At 45.4% G+C, this 16,826-nt stretch overlaps 2 protein-coding genes across 3 annotated transcripts in view; one reads left to right on the top strand and one right to left on the bottom strand.

The window, feature by feature from the left end:
* Positions 1-666: 666 nt before the first annotated feature.
* On the top strand, positions 667-5,994 carry LOC136747638 (ras-related and estrogen-regulated growth inhibitor). Its single transcript, XM_066700626.1, has 7 exons — positions 667-892; positions 1,339-1,436; positions 1,836-1,892; positions 2,000-2,076; positions 2,612-2,756; positions 2,883-2,976; positions 3,664-5,994. Exons 2-7 carry the CDS (start codon positions 1,358-1,360, stop codon positions 3,851-3,853), a joined length of 642 nt encoding a protein of 213 aa, XP_066556723.1. The 5' UTR covers positions 667-892; positions 1,339-1,357; the 3' UTR covers positions 3,854-5,994.
* A 3,749-nt stretch (positions 5,995-9,743) lies between these two features.
* The window catches only part of phf21aa (PHD finger protein 21Aa), a 60,816-nt gene continuing 53,733 nt past the window's right edge, over positions 9,744-16,826 (bottom strand). For both annotated transcript variants that reach the window (XM_066700622.1, XM_066700623.1), the window contains 9 exons: positions 16,661-16,771; positions 16,496-16,547; positions 16,273-16,352; positions 15,413-15,473; positions 14,135-14,301; positions 13,304-13,459; positions 12,624-12,699; positions 12,255-12,358; positions 9,744-12,111 (listed from right to left, as the gene is read on the bottom strand). In XM_066700622.1, coding sequence (XP_066556719.1) covers positions 11,800-12,111; positions 12,255-12,358; positions 12,624-12,699; positions 13,304-13,459; positions 14,135-14,301; positions 15,413-15,473; positions 16,273-16,352; positions 16,496-16,547; positions 16,661-16,771 — 1,119 coding nt within the window. In that variant the 3' untranslated portion in view covers positions 9,744-11,799. The remainder of the gene's footprint in view (positions 12,112-12,254; positions 12,359-12,623; positions 12,700-13,303; positions 13,460-14,134; positions 14,302-15,412; positions 15,474-16,272; positions 16,353-16,495; positions 16,548-16,660; positions 16,772-16,826) is intronic.

The following is a 16,826-nucleotide window of genomic DNA, read 5'->3' as shown; positions in this document are numbered from 1 at the left end:
CGCCTGCATGCCACCATCATCACATTAAATATCCAATAATATGTTATGAAAAGCGTACAGCCCGGATGCTAGAGGTCCTAGGATAAGCGGTCACCCTCAATGCCCTGTGAGACCAGATCCTTCAGATACACAACATCAAACTCTCTGATGTCGTGTGTCTGTAGGATCTGGTCTCACAGGGCATTGAGGGTCCCAAATTGAGGCCACAACTACAGGCATTTAGGATAATTGGATATTTAGAATTAAAATTGCATTTCCGCACAAAAACGTAATACAGGATACATTATTATTCTTACAAATGTGATCAAGATAAGTTGCTGTTATGAAGAACATGGCTGCCGTCTGCCAATCAAATTTGAGTTTCTGAATTTGTATGGTATTGAAACTGCTCGGTTTACAAATTGCTGTATTTTTATGCACGACTTAGAGGCTTGCCATTATTAATTGTTATTCTTTAATGAACACGTTGCATTGTGATGGTGATCATGCTGTCATTGAAACTACTGGCGCTGCCTCTTCTGTTGTGAGGGAGACATTAATATGAAGGCGCTAGGGCCCGGCGAGCAGGCGCCTCCCAGCGGTGTAATGAGCTCTGGAAACGGGTTTTCAAGTTCAAAGAGAAGTAGACGTGACGGACAGAGAGAGAGAGAGAGAGAGAGAGAGAGAGAGAGAGAGAGAGAGAGAGAGAGAGAGAGAGATGGGAGGAGGAGCAGGAGGGAGACGCACAGACCCGGCTGGTCCCGGAGCCGCTCAGTCCAGACCCAGGACTGGCTGGTAATTACAGGGGGTGACGTCACGTCTCTTGTAGCACCGAACTGCAACATTGAGCTCCTGGGTGCCGGGATGCCGCTGTGACTGCAGTATGAGAGATCAGCCCTAACCCTCAGACAGGGTAAGTAATTTATTTATGCAGGATCTATTGGTTGCTAGGTTTTCATTTATAAAGTTAAACGAACAAGGATTTTCTGAAAACGTTCATGCTGTGACATGCTGGGGTCGAATGAAAGTTTACTCTGTAAAAAGCTCAGTTATAAGCTGATGCTTCAGTTTAGTATATGATGCATACATATTACATTTTTCACGGCTAAAAGTATTACTGAACATAAAACCGCTCTTTTGTTACTGTGCATCCAGTCCCACTAATTGTTTTTGTAATTAACCCTGATAGAAAGTTTGCACAACTTAATTAGGAAGAGTCTCACCCTAATATCATTATTATGTTACTGTTAATGATATCAAAACTGCCTTTACACTTTCATCATTTTAAGCAGGAGCTATTTGAGATGCAGCAAACCTGTCGGTGGAGCAGGACAATAATTGCACTGATTTCCTATCTAGTATCGATCCTTTGCCCACCATGAGCGACAGTGGACAGGCCAGGAGACTGAGCCGGGCCAAGCTGGTGGTCCTGGGCCGAGACAACTGTGGCAAAACTGGTGAGAGACCCTGTCCTTGAACACACAGCAGAGTAGGTGTAAGTATGGTTCAGCACAGACGCATTCTGCAAGTGGCACCAAACAACACAAAACAATAAGAGTATTGTGAGCTTTCCCTGGCAGAGGCATAGTTCAGCCTGTGTTGTGCGATCTGTGTACAGAGTAAAGAACAGGGAGGAGAAGAAGAGGCCTTTGTGTGCGAACCGGCGCTGGAACAGGAATAAAAGCAGAAACCCGCATGTTTATTATCCAGGAATGAAAGAGAGTGCATTTCTATTTTTAGGTTTAAGAGAGGGGTGGTGGGCACTACTGTCTTTACAACAATGACTGCAAAATACTTTTTCAGTTTTCGGTCGGTTCTGGAAGCTTTACAGAACCTCCTGTTGTGCTCTGTTTCAGCGCTGTGCGTCAGATTCGTCACCAAGCGCTTTATTGGGGAGTACGATCACAAAAAAGGTAAAGGAGCAAGGCTACATGTTCCAGCTGTTTTATACTGGGGAGAGCATTGCCATATAAGGTTAAAACCCAGCCTCTGGGTCTTTTCTTCCTCTTCTCTTTAACAGAAGTAACTTACAGGTGCAGAAAAGTCGTGGACAAAGAAGCAGTCGATCTGGAGATACTAGACACAGCCAACAAGAAGGTACAGAGGCAGTTATTTACATATATCTTTTAAATGTGAATAGAACAATCTCTCTCCTATTGTTTATTTCCTGGCTTGTTGAGCGGCTCCATGCAGTGTCAGGGGCATCTGTGTCTGCACCGTGCCTGTCCATTTCCAGACACATCAGATGGGAAGCAGAACAGCCACAGTGAAGACAGCAGCCGACGCGGTGGCTCTGGCTCAGAGAAATCACCTGCGGACAAATGTGACGTCCACAAGCCTGGCTTATTCCCGGCCTGTTTCTGGACTCGCATTATCCCAGCAGCAGCAGCCTTTCCTGTGACGATAATCACCTCAGTCTCTCAGGACCGCTCCCTAAAGATGAAACCTAACTGGAAAAGAAAGAATAAAGGAAAATTGTTCTTTATGTCAGTCTCCCTGTTCTGTTCTTCTCCATGAGCTTTTTAGTTTCTCGCCACACAAATCCCACAGGCCTGATCTCTTTACTGTGATGTATTTATTTGTAGAAGTTATTCTTCTGCTCTCTCACCTTGTCCGTCCGTCTGTCCCTCAGTGTGTCGGAGTAGCCGCCAACTCTCTGGAGACGTCCATCAAATGGGGCGATGGCTTCCTGATCATGTACTCTGTCACCGACCGAGGCAGCTTCGAGGCCGTGTCCCGACTCAAGAGGCTGATCGACCATGTCAAACAGACTCTGGGTGAGTGAGTCTTCATGCCGAACCGCGAATTCAAAACAGCCCTTTGTAGTCGGTTTGGGCAGCAAGCAAAGAAGAAAGACCGTCCTAGCGGGTGTCTCGGCTCTGAGGTGTGTGTTGTGTTTGCAGGTATTCCCACTGTCATTGTTGCCAATAAATGTGACATGGAGAACGGACGAGTGGTGCGGACAGAGGAGGGACAGTCCCTGGCCAGCGATCTCAGGTAATTGACTGTAGGTCGGCCCTTTCACCCGTCACCCCTTTTCAGTACAACACACAAGGGCGATGGCTGAAGTCAGGAAGAGTTAAGAACATAAGAAAGTGTCCAATCGAGAGGAGGCCATTCGCCCCATCCTGCTCGTTTGGTGTCCATTAATAACTAAGTGATCAAGGATCCTATCCAGTCTGTTTTTGAATGATCCCAAACTGTCTCTTCAGCCACATCGCTGGGGAGTTTGTTCAGATTGTGACGCCTCTCTGTGTGAAGAAGTGTCTCCTGTTTTCTGTCTTGAATGCCTTGAAGCCCAATTTCCATTTGTGTCCCGGGTGCGTGTGTCCCTGCTGATCTGGAAAAGCTCCTCTGGTTTGACGTGGTCCATGCCTTTCATGATTTTGAAGACTTGGATCAAGTCCCCACGTAGTCTCCTCTGTTCCAGGGTGAAAAGGTTCAGGTCCTCAGTCTCTCAGTAGGACTTTCCCTTCAGACCTGGAATAAGTCTGGTTGCTCTCCTCTGAACCGCCTCTAGAGCAGCGATATCTTTCTTGAAGTGTGGAGCCCAGAACTGTCCACAGTATCCAGATGAGCTCTAACTAGTGCATTGTACAGTCTGAACATCACTGCCCTTGTTCTCAATTCTATTGGTTTTCTGTTGCCCTCCCCACCTCTGTGATGCCCCCCCGGCACTTGCAGGTGTCACTTCTATGAGCTGTCGGTGGCTGAGAGCTCCCCGGCGGTGGAGACGGCGCTGGGGCAGCTGGTGCGTGAAGTCAGGCTGGAGTTCCACAAGCACCTCCTGGCCATGGACAAGCGCTCCCGGGTCCTGCAGATGAGGCACGCACTGAAGAACAAGCTCACGCGCAGCAAGACCATGCAGTGGTGACCCCCTCCCCGGCCAGGAGGGCGGCGACACAGAGGGTGGGAATCCAGCGTGGGGGGCCAGCCGCTTTTAAACCAGTCTCCCCCATCTTATCATGCTGAAAACAGGGACGTCAACCAGTGCGACTCACTACGAACTTCCAAACATTCCTGTAATGAACTCTGAAACTCAAAGGTGCGTCCGGCTCACACCCAACAATCCTCCAACACTCATGGCATCTGTGATCGATATCCTTGATTCGGAGTCTTAGGACCAGTAGGACACAAGGACATGTTGGCGTTTCTTTGGATGTTTAGCCTTATAATTGACATTTTTTTAAACGGGACCGAATGGGTAGTCTCAATTTCATTTTCTATACTAGAGTTAGGACACATCTGGAAAAATCTCTTCAGACAGAAAGGACGACTCTGGCTTGTGGTTTCAGACCAAGACGTGTCCTGCTCTGCACCAGCTGGACGATGTGTGAATTAAAGATCTGATAACGGGTTTAGACCCTTAGATGAATAAACAGAACAATTCATTCACAGCTTGGCTTACAGAAAGGAATAGCCATTTGCAGTTCAGAAAGCTTTTTAATAAATAAAAGGAAATATAGATGTTATTAATGTATGTGAAATGATCTCTAAGGTGTAGCGACTTTACAGACAGAAAATAAATAACTTGTTTCCACAGTCTGGTTCAGCTGCCGTGAGAAGCGTGTAGTGAAGGATGATTCATGATCTGTCTAGTGCTCTTAAAACATACACACAAAATTAATTCATTGAATAAATCACAAGACGCTGCAGGAGAGGAAACTCAAAACAGAAGAGAAAGAGGTGCATTGAGGTGAAATTCCCCCCATAAAGACCTTGTTCTGTAGTCAGGCAAGGAAAGGTAGAATTCAGACATTTCATTTTTGTTATTTTATTTAGCAAAATGGTAAAATAAATAAATACAAATTGATCAAACGCTCCTAGAATCCACTTCTTTCAATGTTCTCTAAAGTATTTGCTAAACACTGCATACAAATAACTTAATATCACATGAGGCTCAAATACAGGAGAGAGAGAGGTAAGGAAACTCTGCAGTTCACTAACAATGTCAGGCAAAAAAAAAAAAATAGGATCTGTAACAAAAGAGAAATTGAAAATTAAAAAAAAAAAATACACTCCGTTCTTTAAAATCAATATGAAAAAATCATACAATTAAAAACAATTCTCAGCAAGAAAATATGCAGTCTGTGTAATAAACAATTTACACATATTTCAGCACAGCGAGTACGTACTCCTGCTTCGTTAAGTTCAACTAAAATGCATCTTTGTTTCGTGTTTAACAAAGTGGAAGATGTTTTTTTTTTTTTTTTTGCACGCTTTTACTGAAAGTCTTCCAATTGAAATTACTGTGCATGAGGTAAAAAGTGGTAAGGTGTAAGAAAACAGGGAGGTCACAATCTAGTGTGATAATCAGACATAATTACAATACTCGAAGGCCACAGTCGTACTGATATATCATGAAGAAAAGAAAACTGTAAAACTGTAACCGGAATATACTAAGATATACCACTGATTGAATCTCGTGTATAATGCACTAGTGACAATGTGAGCATGGCTCTGCGGAGACGCACTGTGGAAAGCACCAGTAAATACGTCTTAGTACTTTATTTCCACCTGGTACATTTGAACTGCTTTCTTTCCCTTCTCTGTAATCGTTTTTCCACCTGCACTGGCTGATCGTTAACGTATTTGGCCATGAATGGAAAAAGAAACAAACACACAAGAAGGCTACCACAAGCATAGTTCTGTACGTTTTCCTGGGAAAACCTCGGAAGTACTTTGGTCGGTAGGAATCTCAGTCGGGTGACGGTTGCTGTATTTTGAAGCCTGTGGGCGACGGAGGCCAGACGGAAACATCTTGTGGTGTTGATGGTGAAGCGGTGAATGTCATGGCTAGGCTGAAGTGTTTATTGATAGTGTCTCTCTTAAAAATAATTGAACCAGTGTGTATTACAAATGCATATAAAAAGGCTCTGAAGCCGCAGAATGCACATTGAGTCTTTGGGTATATCGGTTTTTAAACACGAGTGCTTAAAAAAGGTACACTGCATGAATTTCATGTCTTGCGAATAACAAGTGGCGCTCAAAACGTGTGATTTAGCCCCTTTTACTGCCCCACCCCCTCCCCAGTACCCCCCCAACAAAAGCAGAGACATTCAACATTTTGCTTCAGAAAAGGCAGGATTGAATTTGAGTAATTATACCTGAAGAATGAGCTGGAAATAAAAAAGCTATCACAACTCTTCCTTGAGCTTGCTTTTTTCTTTCTTTTTTTTGCAAATGGAAAATCAATGCAGTTCATGGCATTTCAACATCTCGTCGTCTAATAACAAACATAGTTTCTCTTCTACGTATTTCCAGCATTAAAGGTTCTGAAAGTGCCAGTAAAAAGTCTTAAAATGGGTTCGTTTCACAATGTACAATTATGAATGTTGTTTGAGTTTTGGCAGCAGACAGTTTTGCCTGATTAAAAAAAAAAAAAAAAGAATGAACTGCAATTAAATTGTTTGTGTAGATAAAAAAAAACAACTAAACTTTCAGGAAACAGGTTTGAAACGCAAATGCATATTAAAAAGTATTAAAAAAAATTGCATAACACCTATTTTGTTAATCCCATCTTCTGCGACTAGGGTTTCGAATTGGGCTGCGATATTATGTAATACTTCCACATGACATGCCGATATTGTTACAGAATTCATTTGCCTTTTCTTTTTCCTTCAATGGGACTGGTTTTCCTTTTCTTAATTGGAAGCAAAACAACCTAAACAAAACAAACTCAAAGGGATGTCACCCAGGACAGTGAATCTCTGAGCGCAGGTGTAACATGAGTGGAAACCGGACAAAGACCCTCATTGTCACTGGCATCATACTGTGCTCTGCTCCGGATGATCAAATTCTTTCAAATAAAGAAAGCTGCATAAATCGGGGAAACTAGGATAAAAAAAAGGATGTAAAATGTTTTCTCTCTTTACAGATTTCATTAAAAATAAGATTTTTGCAGACAACCAAAATAATACTAGGATGGCGTCTTAACACAGAAAACAAAAGTGCATCGGAATATCTGCAAAGGTTGCGTACTTCTTACGCGCGTTGTTACGTATGCCTCAGTTGCATTCGGAAGATATTGTGTATGGCCCACGAAAGCGTCTTTAGACAGATCTGTGGTCCACAACTTCTTGGGATACAGAAGGCCTTTACCTTTAAACTCAAATAACTACAGACGGCACACTCCTACAAACAATCCCATACAAACAGTTCTCTCTCTCTATCTAATTGTTAGAAAATGGCAATGGTAGGTTTCAATGTCTTTCATGAAACTGAATTCATTCCAACTTTGTGCAACAGTATAGTTTACGATCAATCTCTTATTGTTTACGATCACCCAAATCTCAAAAACACGTGGTTCCTCGGGATTTTGCTGCTCCTCACACAGACTTGAGAGCTCACAACACCTGGAACGCACAACTTTTTGTTCAGGACAAGGATACAATTTCTTAAGGCAACTGCTAAACAATTACTTCTTTAATTATTTTACAAAGCCAGGAGCTTGATACACGGGCAGCCACTCGTGTCTGATAGCGGGGGTTACTTTCACATGTCTGACACACAACAGCTACACAACTTCACACAGCATCAGCGTTTGTCCGAGACTCGTGTCTGTATTTTAGTTCTTTGTATCCGATCATTCAAATTGTGCTTTGCTTGTTTTCTTGTATTGTAAATCATAGTTTTGTGGTGTTTTGCACATAAAGGCTGGGGGGGATTAAGTGAGAAGCACAGATCAGGTTAGAAGTTGGGGAGCTGAATTGTTTAAATCGACTGCAGGTACGTCACAGCATCAGAAGTACACTTGGACACTCTTACAAAAATAATAATCATACTGGTGAAAAGGCACTCGACACGTACCTTAGAGAATGCGTTTATCTGTAATAAAGGCCAGATCTGATGAAAACCATGGGAATAAGTCCCGTCCTACAATAAGGGGACTGCGGCCACGAAGCTCGAGACGTGCTCTGCGAACTCATCCTCAGCGTTCGAACCTCCGACCCGGAATGTCGTGATCGAGCACGAGGTGACGGGGAACTGAGGTAGTGCTGCTCTCTCGGTGTAAACGGCAAGGCCTGAATCTGAAGAGGTTTTGTTTTCAGAACACCAACGCGTGGAATCAATAAAAGCACGTTTTCTACGTAAAGAAAAGTTTCAGAATTGACAGTCTTCAGTACAGTGTACGCTGGGGGTAAACGGCACCGAAAAACTAAAAGCAACTCCTGAAAAAAGCCTGTGAGGAGTTCGATGAGCCCTTCATATTGTTCGCCTAGAGATTTCCTTTTTATATCCGGGCGCCATTAAAGAACATAAAATTATTGTGAAACCCAGACTTCAATCCACTCTTAACGACTGACTCGAGGACTTGACATCAGAGGGTTGTGTGTGTTTTTGCTCAGCATTTGGAGAGATTCCCTCAACACTTTTTTGTGTTTCTTTTTAGAAAAGAATACAGATCCAGTAATACTACCCCAATCCCCACCTTCCCCTCAGTGAGCGCACGGCTGCCATGCAGAGCCGTGTATAAAACTCAAAATGAGAAGCAGGCCGGCCCTCCGTCGCCTCCATCTCCCGGTGCCGAGCTGGCAGCGCCGACAGGCAGGGAGATGGCGGCGGCGGCACAAACTCAGACGTGGCCACGTTCTTTCATTGTTTTTGGTTCGTAATTCAGAACTTTTGGGAAACCGGAAATTGTCAGAAAACGTACTGCAAGTAAAAAAAAACACATATATATATATATATATACACATACTTTCACTGTAAAAGGAAAACAATGATTTTCAGTCTGTATTAAAGTGTAGAGGTGTACAGCATCACACTGTACACACCACAGACCCGGAGACCGCTCTCGGCTTGTTTATAGCAGAATTGAATTGACCTCTTTGTGAAGCACTTCCTCTATGAAGGCCATAAAAGGTACTTCTGCTTGTAAGTTGGCTGTGAAACAAAAACTAATTTCCGTAGATATTTCCAGTTTAAATTAAGTCTCCCTAGTTCAGTAGCAGATGGAGGCTCCTACTGGCCAAGGCAATGCAGTGTTTCTACACGTCCCAGGCGGGCCAGGCCACCACATACCAAGCTTCCACAAACAGAATCCAAAGCTTCTCGGCCTACGAGACCATCAGAGAAAAGAGACGCGCGAGGGGGACACAGATATGCATGGGTTTCAGATATGAACAGGATATGTAAAGTCTCACGAATGCAGAATCTGGACTAACTGGACTCAAGAGTTCTACAGCTAAAGGAAATGAAATATTTATATATATATATATATATATATATATATAAAATATATAAAATGTACACCACACAGCTTTATGCATCACAAGTTCGGCTGTCGAGCTCAACGCTGGGTAGGTAGGAGACCAAAGTCTTATGGTGTTGTGATAACCCCAGCTGGGCGATGCTCTACGGAAGCAGAGGGAAGACGAGATGGTGCTGCATGGAAATCGGTCTCCTTCACAGGCAGAGTGGCAGGTACTGGTTAATCTAATGACCGTAAAGACCAGGCCACTGTGCCCTGGGCCAAACCTGCCTGGTGTTTTTGCATGGATGGCAACACCCTGAACCCTTTCTAAGTCTTTACACCGTCTTAAATGAAGCCTGGCTTTGGACAGGGTTGGATTTCTTAAGTGGGTTGCAGTTATTGTTAGTATGTCCTGGGAAGGGTGATCTTTGCTGATGTGCCCCAAAAAAATCTGCAAATTAGTGTGTGTGTGTGTGTGTGTGTGTGGAGGGAACCATCAGTGGCTGGATGCATTTACTGGACAGTGTTACCTGGAAAACAAGGGTAAGAATGTGATACAAACCAGGGATATTCAAGAGTTGTTTACCAAAAAAAACATTACAAATGAACATATGAAAAATAACAGTAGGTAAGCAGGAGATTGAGAATAAGGCTTATTAATGTTATAGACAAGCCTCACTCTTATACATCAGTATGACTTCCAGTAAAGAAAAGAAAAGAAAAGACTGAGGGACGCGAATAGGAAGCTTTTTTTGCACGCAGTAAGTAATCAAACACTGAAAAGGAGAATGACTCTCCAAACGTTGACAGAGTGACTCCCAGTCTCTCACAGGGCGACGAGCGGGGGCACGACGGCCACACAGCTACACACCGGCACAGTCCAATCACAGAGCACAACAATGCGCCAGGTCCCCGAGCCCTGCGGACACACTCCCGACATCCCCGACAGCCCGTGGAAAATGTGGTTTAAAATAAATAACAGGAAGTAAAACTGGAAACAAATGGGACCACGTTGAGGCCACACTGCATTCCCCTCTTCTGTCTGAACCGTTTATAAATGCATATAATATAAAAAAAGGAAGGGAAAAATAAAGAAAGCTCTCCCAATGAAATCAGATGTTGGTTGGATGACAAGCTTGTGCTTTAAGTTCAAGGTTTTGTCGAGGAACCTTCTGGCTCAGTTATTTACATTGTGGTGACAATTTTCAAAAGAACGATATAATATATTTTAGTCTCTTCTACTCTGTAAACCTGTTGCAAAATGTTTGTTTGCTCTCAGGGGCTGCTAATTTCCTTATTCCTTTTAATGGTACAAATCTCCTACACGTCCTTCTTCCTTAATTGATTTTAAATGATACAAGACGACACTTCCCTGCTGGATTTGGATATAATAGCATTTGGCAGTTCAGAATTTAACAGACAGTAAGTATATTTTATATACAAAGAACATTTCTTAAAAAAAAAGAAAATTATTTACAGAAACTATTCCAGTTCTAACACCTTTTATTAGAAACGACTGTTTTAGGAAAACAGAAAAAGCACTTTTTTTTTTTTCTTTTTCTTTCTTTTTTTTTTTTTTTTTTAAAGATTTTCTTGATCTTTTTTATTATTATTATTATTTTTAATAACACTAGGAAGACCTGAATATTTTTTCCTATTAAAAAAAATACTCCCCAGAAATAAATAAATTTTGAGATTGCGTCCTTGCAATTTCGCTATTCGTGCCGGGAACGTTGAAACACGGACAACAACAACTCACTACATTGGACTGACACTAGATCCTATAAAATTACCATGCATGGTCTGGTGCTACCTGGTCACACTGTCAGTTTCAAGATCGATCCCGTCGGCCTCCTGATCGCGTAGGTTTGGCGGTTACAGTGCTGCCGGTGTTGACGTCCGTCACTCGCTCGCCGGTGCGACCTCTGTCATGTGACGGGGTGGAGCGCTCCCTCGCAGGCTCGTCCTGCTGTACCATGTGACTCACGGAGGGAGTTTGCTGGCCATGTCGTTTTGCGTTTTACCGAGAGCCGATGTCCGTTCAAGGAAAACCGTGACGCCGGTACGATCCTTGCACTGCTGAGAAATACTGCGTTTCAGCGCCGCTCCTCCGCGGCGTCCCGTCTGCTGCTCGCTTGGTTTAACATCGATATCGATCCACGTTTGAGACACAAGCACAACTCCACGGCAATTAACAGTCTTTGGACATTTTGTGACCGCACTCCTCCCAGAAATGAAGACTAAGACAACCTAAGGACAATCCCCAAACACGGCTCATGGCGACTGTTGCAGGCACACACTGGTGTGATGTTTTAAAATTATTATTATTATTATTTATTATTATTATTATTATTATTTCATTAATAATTGGCATGACGCTGGTACAAAAGTCACCCTTGCTTCCCCTCCGTTTCCCATTCCCGAAGCTGGCACTCTGGATGCAAATCTACTGTTGACACAGTCCAACAATACACAACAACAACAAAAAAATATATATATATATATGTATATATATTGATTGGCAACTTGGGCACCTTCCGGGTGCGAGTGGGTTCTCTCTTGAGCGTCGAGTTTTCTCCGTCCAGCAAGGACCCGGGTCCTTGGTGCAAGGGAGGGATGGGGGGCTATTTCGTGTCATCCGAGCTGCTGAGGGGGACGGCGCAGGGCGGGGAGGGGTCTGAGGTTTTGTTGTTGCTGCTCTTGTCCTCCGCGTCCTCACTGCGGCCGTTGGTGCTGCTGTTGTTGTCGTTGTCGTCGTTGTTGTTGCTGCTGCTGACACAGTCCGTTCCGTTCGCGATCCCCTCTGAGTTGGCGCTCTCCAGGGACTTGATGAGGTCGATGCCCTGGATCAGACGCACCAGCCGCTTCACCTTCTCTAACGAGGCCTGCATCTCCTTCTGTCTCGCCAGTATCGTGTTCTTGGTCTCCATGCATTTCTTGAGGTAAAATAAATAAAACCATTACAGTTTGCTCATTACACAAGGAGCACCACAAACAACGCTTACATGGCCACTCTGGGTGTGTGTGTGTGTGTGTGTGTGTGTGTGTGTGTGTGTGTGTGTGGGGGCTGCGGACTCACCGTGATCGAGCTGCTCAGCTGTTTAACTCTCTGCTCCAGCTGCTCGCGCTCCTGTTTCAGCTCCACGCTCCACTTCACGAGTTTCTGCTTCTCCTCCTCTTTCGCTGAGAGAGAAGGGGGTAAAAAAGTATTAAAAAAACCCAATAGACATGGGACCTTAAACACCAGTTGCCCCCGGGCTAATACAATAGTTTTTCACTTATCGTTCAGGTTTATTTATACATTTTTCCAAACCAACCTCCACGTTTTACCTGTTGTGACAGAGGATACAAATGCATCCCACATGTGTTTGCACAGCACTCTCACCCACACAAGGAACTGTGACACAAATGACAACAACCCTCGGCCCACGGGCGGTTAGTCGTGTACCTGCTTTATAGGCGATGTAGGAGTGGACGATGGCCAGCGTCCCAGGCCACGGGATTGCCTCCTCTTTCTTCAATATCTGAACCAGGAAGACAGAAGGACAAGCGATACATTTTAATTTTGTAGGTCTGCAGACACGTCGCATAGGGGGACAACGGCGGCTATTCGAGGGATAGGATCTCCTCTGTGTCGTCTGCCACGTGGGCGAGGCCGGGGGCCGTGGCGGTGGATCAAGAAATAAAACAAAAGGACGATCGATGGGAGTGAAATGCTTCCTGTCGTTCTGACACAGATGATAGTCCAGACCAGACACGCACACACGGTCACTGGATCACTCTGAAACTTACAAAGCATGGGACAGTCTTATCTTGGGGTCACTACTGCCTCTGACACAACTTCCCAAGAGAGCTGGGACCTGAACACTTGCACTGATCTGACCGGTACCTCAACGCTGCCGCTCCTACAGGCAGCACTAACATGAGATTCACACTTGAAGGGTGACGGGACACTGGTGGGGAGCTGAGCAGCCCCGTGCACAATACCGACTGCATGAGCCTCGCAGTTCGGACCGGCTCCATGCCGAGCTACGGGCTACGGGTGGCACCAGAGGTTCAGAGCGGGAGCAGAGGGGGGTCTGTCCCGTGCCGTGCCATTAGGACATGAAACGCTACTGCTGTATTTACCTGGTCTTGACATTTGGGACAGATCCACATGCCTTTGGGAATGGTTTTCAGGGGCGGCTCCAGGCAGTCCAGGTGATAGACACGTGAGCACGTGTCACACATGAGTAACTGGCCACTGCGTCTGCACACAGTGCAGAAGTCCTCGTGGATGTCTCCCTGTCGGGAAGAATTGCACTCAGTCAGTATCGCTGCTGCTGAAGGCCAGACCCATCAGACACAGTATTGTTGGGTGGTGGGGGCGGGGGTCTGACGTCTGCTAACTTAAAGCTCATCCAACCGCATTGTACCTGCCAGGGCGAACATATCGGGGCCTTACACAGAATCTCACAGCAGACTCTAGTCTTCAGCCACACTTAGGGGTTTGATCTCTCCTCCTGATCTCTCACTCTCTGAGGTTCCCCCTCCCATCCCAGGGACTCAAACAGGTTTCTACACAACCTTCACAGACAACGCTGGTGAGGGGTCCCGGGTGAACCTGCGGCTCCGAGAGCCTCCAGACCCTGCGGTCTCTGTGGGGACACAACGTCACCACACCACCGAAACATGACCTCATAGCTGAGCCCTGTCGGAGGAGAACAGACTGTCCACTGTTTGTAAGGCCGTTGACTGAACACACAATAATGAGTGATGGGTGCATGACATTCAGTTCATGAGGAAATTAAAATAAATAGAGAGAGATGCGTCTGCAGAAGTCCTCTGTCAGGAGTACAAATGGACATTAGTGACACATATGGCTCCACAGCAGCTGGGCATCCTAAAGGACCAGCCGGGTGCCGGGGGTCCAGGGGGCCACTGTTGCGCTCGCTGGTCAACTCTCCAGCAGCTACTTACATCCCCGGAGCTGGGACTGGGCAGAGGGAGGGTCTGGGGGTGCACAGGGAAGTGAAACCCCCCCATCTCTGTCTTTTCATGGGCTGGGGAGGCAGGCTGGCTGGACGGGGGGGAGGTCGGGGCGAGGGGGCCCAGCTCCGGAGCGGTGTTGAATTTAGGAGGACGACCTGAGCAACAAAAGAGAACAAACAAAACAAAAAAAAAAGGGGGAAAAAATATATTTTCTGACATACCTTCGACAAGGGATCCTCATTGGCTAGCGTGGAAATAAAGAGGAGGAGCACAGACAGGACAGTTAGTGCACAAGCAGAGGTGTAGGTGGAAAGCATCAGCATCAGCACAGGCATCAATCAGGAGAAGACGAGCCGAAATTAACACAGCCACCCCTGGTCTGTAAACCCGGACGCCCTTCTGACGCCATTCTGTCTTCTCTTACACACCCAGTCACTCTAACACTCGCCAGTCAGGGGCAGATCTGCAGCGGGAAGATCACTGCAGGGATCTGCCACATGCCTGGATGTTACTCACATTGTTCTCCAGATCATTCCCCCTGATGCTGCCCACACGGGGGATAAATTATGTCCAGCGCTAGTTGTTTACTTTAATTAAAACCAGTAACCCAAACGAGCGGGGTCTATCTGCTCACGGTGCTATATAAAGCCGTGGCATTTAAGATTTATGATTCTCGCTATGTACGCCTGCCTCCTCTGACAGCACGACCCCGCTCTAACCCGTGTGGATGCACATCCTCATTCTCAGCTGTAGATTATTAAATTTATGACTTTTTTTTTTTTACTGCCAATTTCAATAACTTCAATGACAGGAACCCTGCGTTTCTATATTTAACATCTAAGCAGGATCCCCCCCCCACCCCCACACACACACATTCTTCAGAAGAATTACAGCAGCGCTTCACACAGACATGCACAGAGCGGAAAGTTATCTCTTTGAAAAGCCAAGGAGGGAAGCAGCTCGGAGCATTTGCATCGTATGAGTATCTGCACCACACTGGTAAACTTAATTTCACACATTTTACATCAGAACCGCGCGGCTGTAATTCACAGCCACCCCAGGAGCGCGCCGCGGTGATCGTTAGACACGGCCGCGGGCATCACTTCCTAAGCGCGGTCCCTGCGAGGCTCGGGGGAGCGCTTACTCGTGAACGGCCATAACAATGTGGTCACTTTAGCCGTGAAGTGTTTACAGTGACAGTAAAGCATCCTGGGCCGTGTTAACCCTTCTTAGAGGCCCCTGGGGCAGGACGTGCGGCTCACTCACCTCTCTTCCGCGTCCCCTGGTGAATGGGGCTGTTCAGGTATGTCACAGCGCTCTTCTTGCGCTGCAGACAGAGATCATTGATGTAATTTCAGTGAGAAGCAAAACTAACACCAAGCACTACCAAATCTCCTGTGTTTAAAATTTGAGGCAAATCTACTCATCATACAGTGAGGTCCATAAATATTTGGAATGTGACACAATTGTCATCATTTTGGCTCTGTACACCACAATGGATCTGAAAGGAAACAATCAAGATGTGCTTTAAGTGTAGACTTTCATCTTTAACTTGAGGGTAGTTACATCCAAATTGGGTGAACGGTGTAGGAATTAGACCCATTTTTAGATGTGTTCCCCCCCAATTTTAGGGGCTCAAAAGTATTTGGACAAACTAACATAATCATTAATTAAATTGTGAGTTTCAGTACTTGGTTGAAAATCCTTTGCAGTCAATGACTGCCTGAAGTCTGGAACTCATAGACATCAGCAGATGCTGGGTTTCTTCTCCAGTGATGCTCTGCCAGACCTGTACTGCAGCTGCCTTTAGTCCTGCTTGTTCTTGGGGCGTCTTGTTTCCTTTCAGATCCATTGTGGTGGCGTACAGAGCCAAAATTATGACAATTCTGTCACTGTCCAAATATTAATGTACCTCACTGTATGTATGTATGTATGTATATATACATTATATACACACACACACACACACACACACACATTTAAGTTTTCTACATTTAGTTTGTCCTGACTGGCTTCATTAGTCCAGTATGCATGAGGAATATTATTGTGCTACAAATCAAATCTCGGTCTCTCTTGTGCGTTTGTAACTCGGCCAGTGGTCTCTGGGAAACGGTGGACCTCCATACCTCAGGTTCGAACACAGCTCCACTGTACACCGGGTTGGCGGTCGTCCGCCGTTTACGTTCTTGTCTCCGACTCTGAATCTCTAAAATAAAATAAAGGAAAAAGAAGGTTAAGCCCCACTTGTTTGCCGTAATTGCGCTGGACCATAAATCAAGCCACTGCAGTGGGTTCATAGTGGGTCCCACTATGACACACAAATGCTACAGGTAGCTTCACTTCATTTACCTTCCAGGTGGTCATGCGTCACCAGTCCCAGGGACACCATGAAGGCAAGCTTCTAGAGGAGGGGAAAAAAATCTGAAATTAATATACTTCTTAAACATCCTTTAAAATAAATGAATACATAAAACTGTAAAAACGGCAACATAGTTAACACCGCCCAGCCGCTACCTGTGGGTTCTCCTCTCGCTTCGGCTTGGGAAGAGGGGCCGGGGGTGCCGGGGGGGATGACGGGGCGCTCACGGGGGGCTTCTCCTCCATCCCGCCGATGGTTTTAACAGTCTGAAGGAAGAAGACGAACAACAACAACAACAACATCAACCTCAATACAGACTCT

Source organism: Amia ocellicauda, chromosome 4, assembly GCF_036373705.1.
Source record: "Amia ocellicauda isolate fAmiCal2 chromosome 4, fAmiCal2.hap1, whole genome shotgun sequence".
NCBI classification, from domain to species: Eukaryota; Metazoa; Chordata; class Actinopteri; order Amiiformes; family Amiidae; genus Amia; species Amia ocellicauda.
Note: the sequence above shows the minus strand (reverse complement) of the source record. Positions and strands in the feature narration are given on the sequence as shown.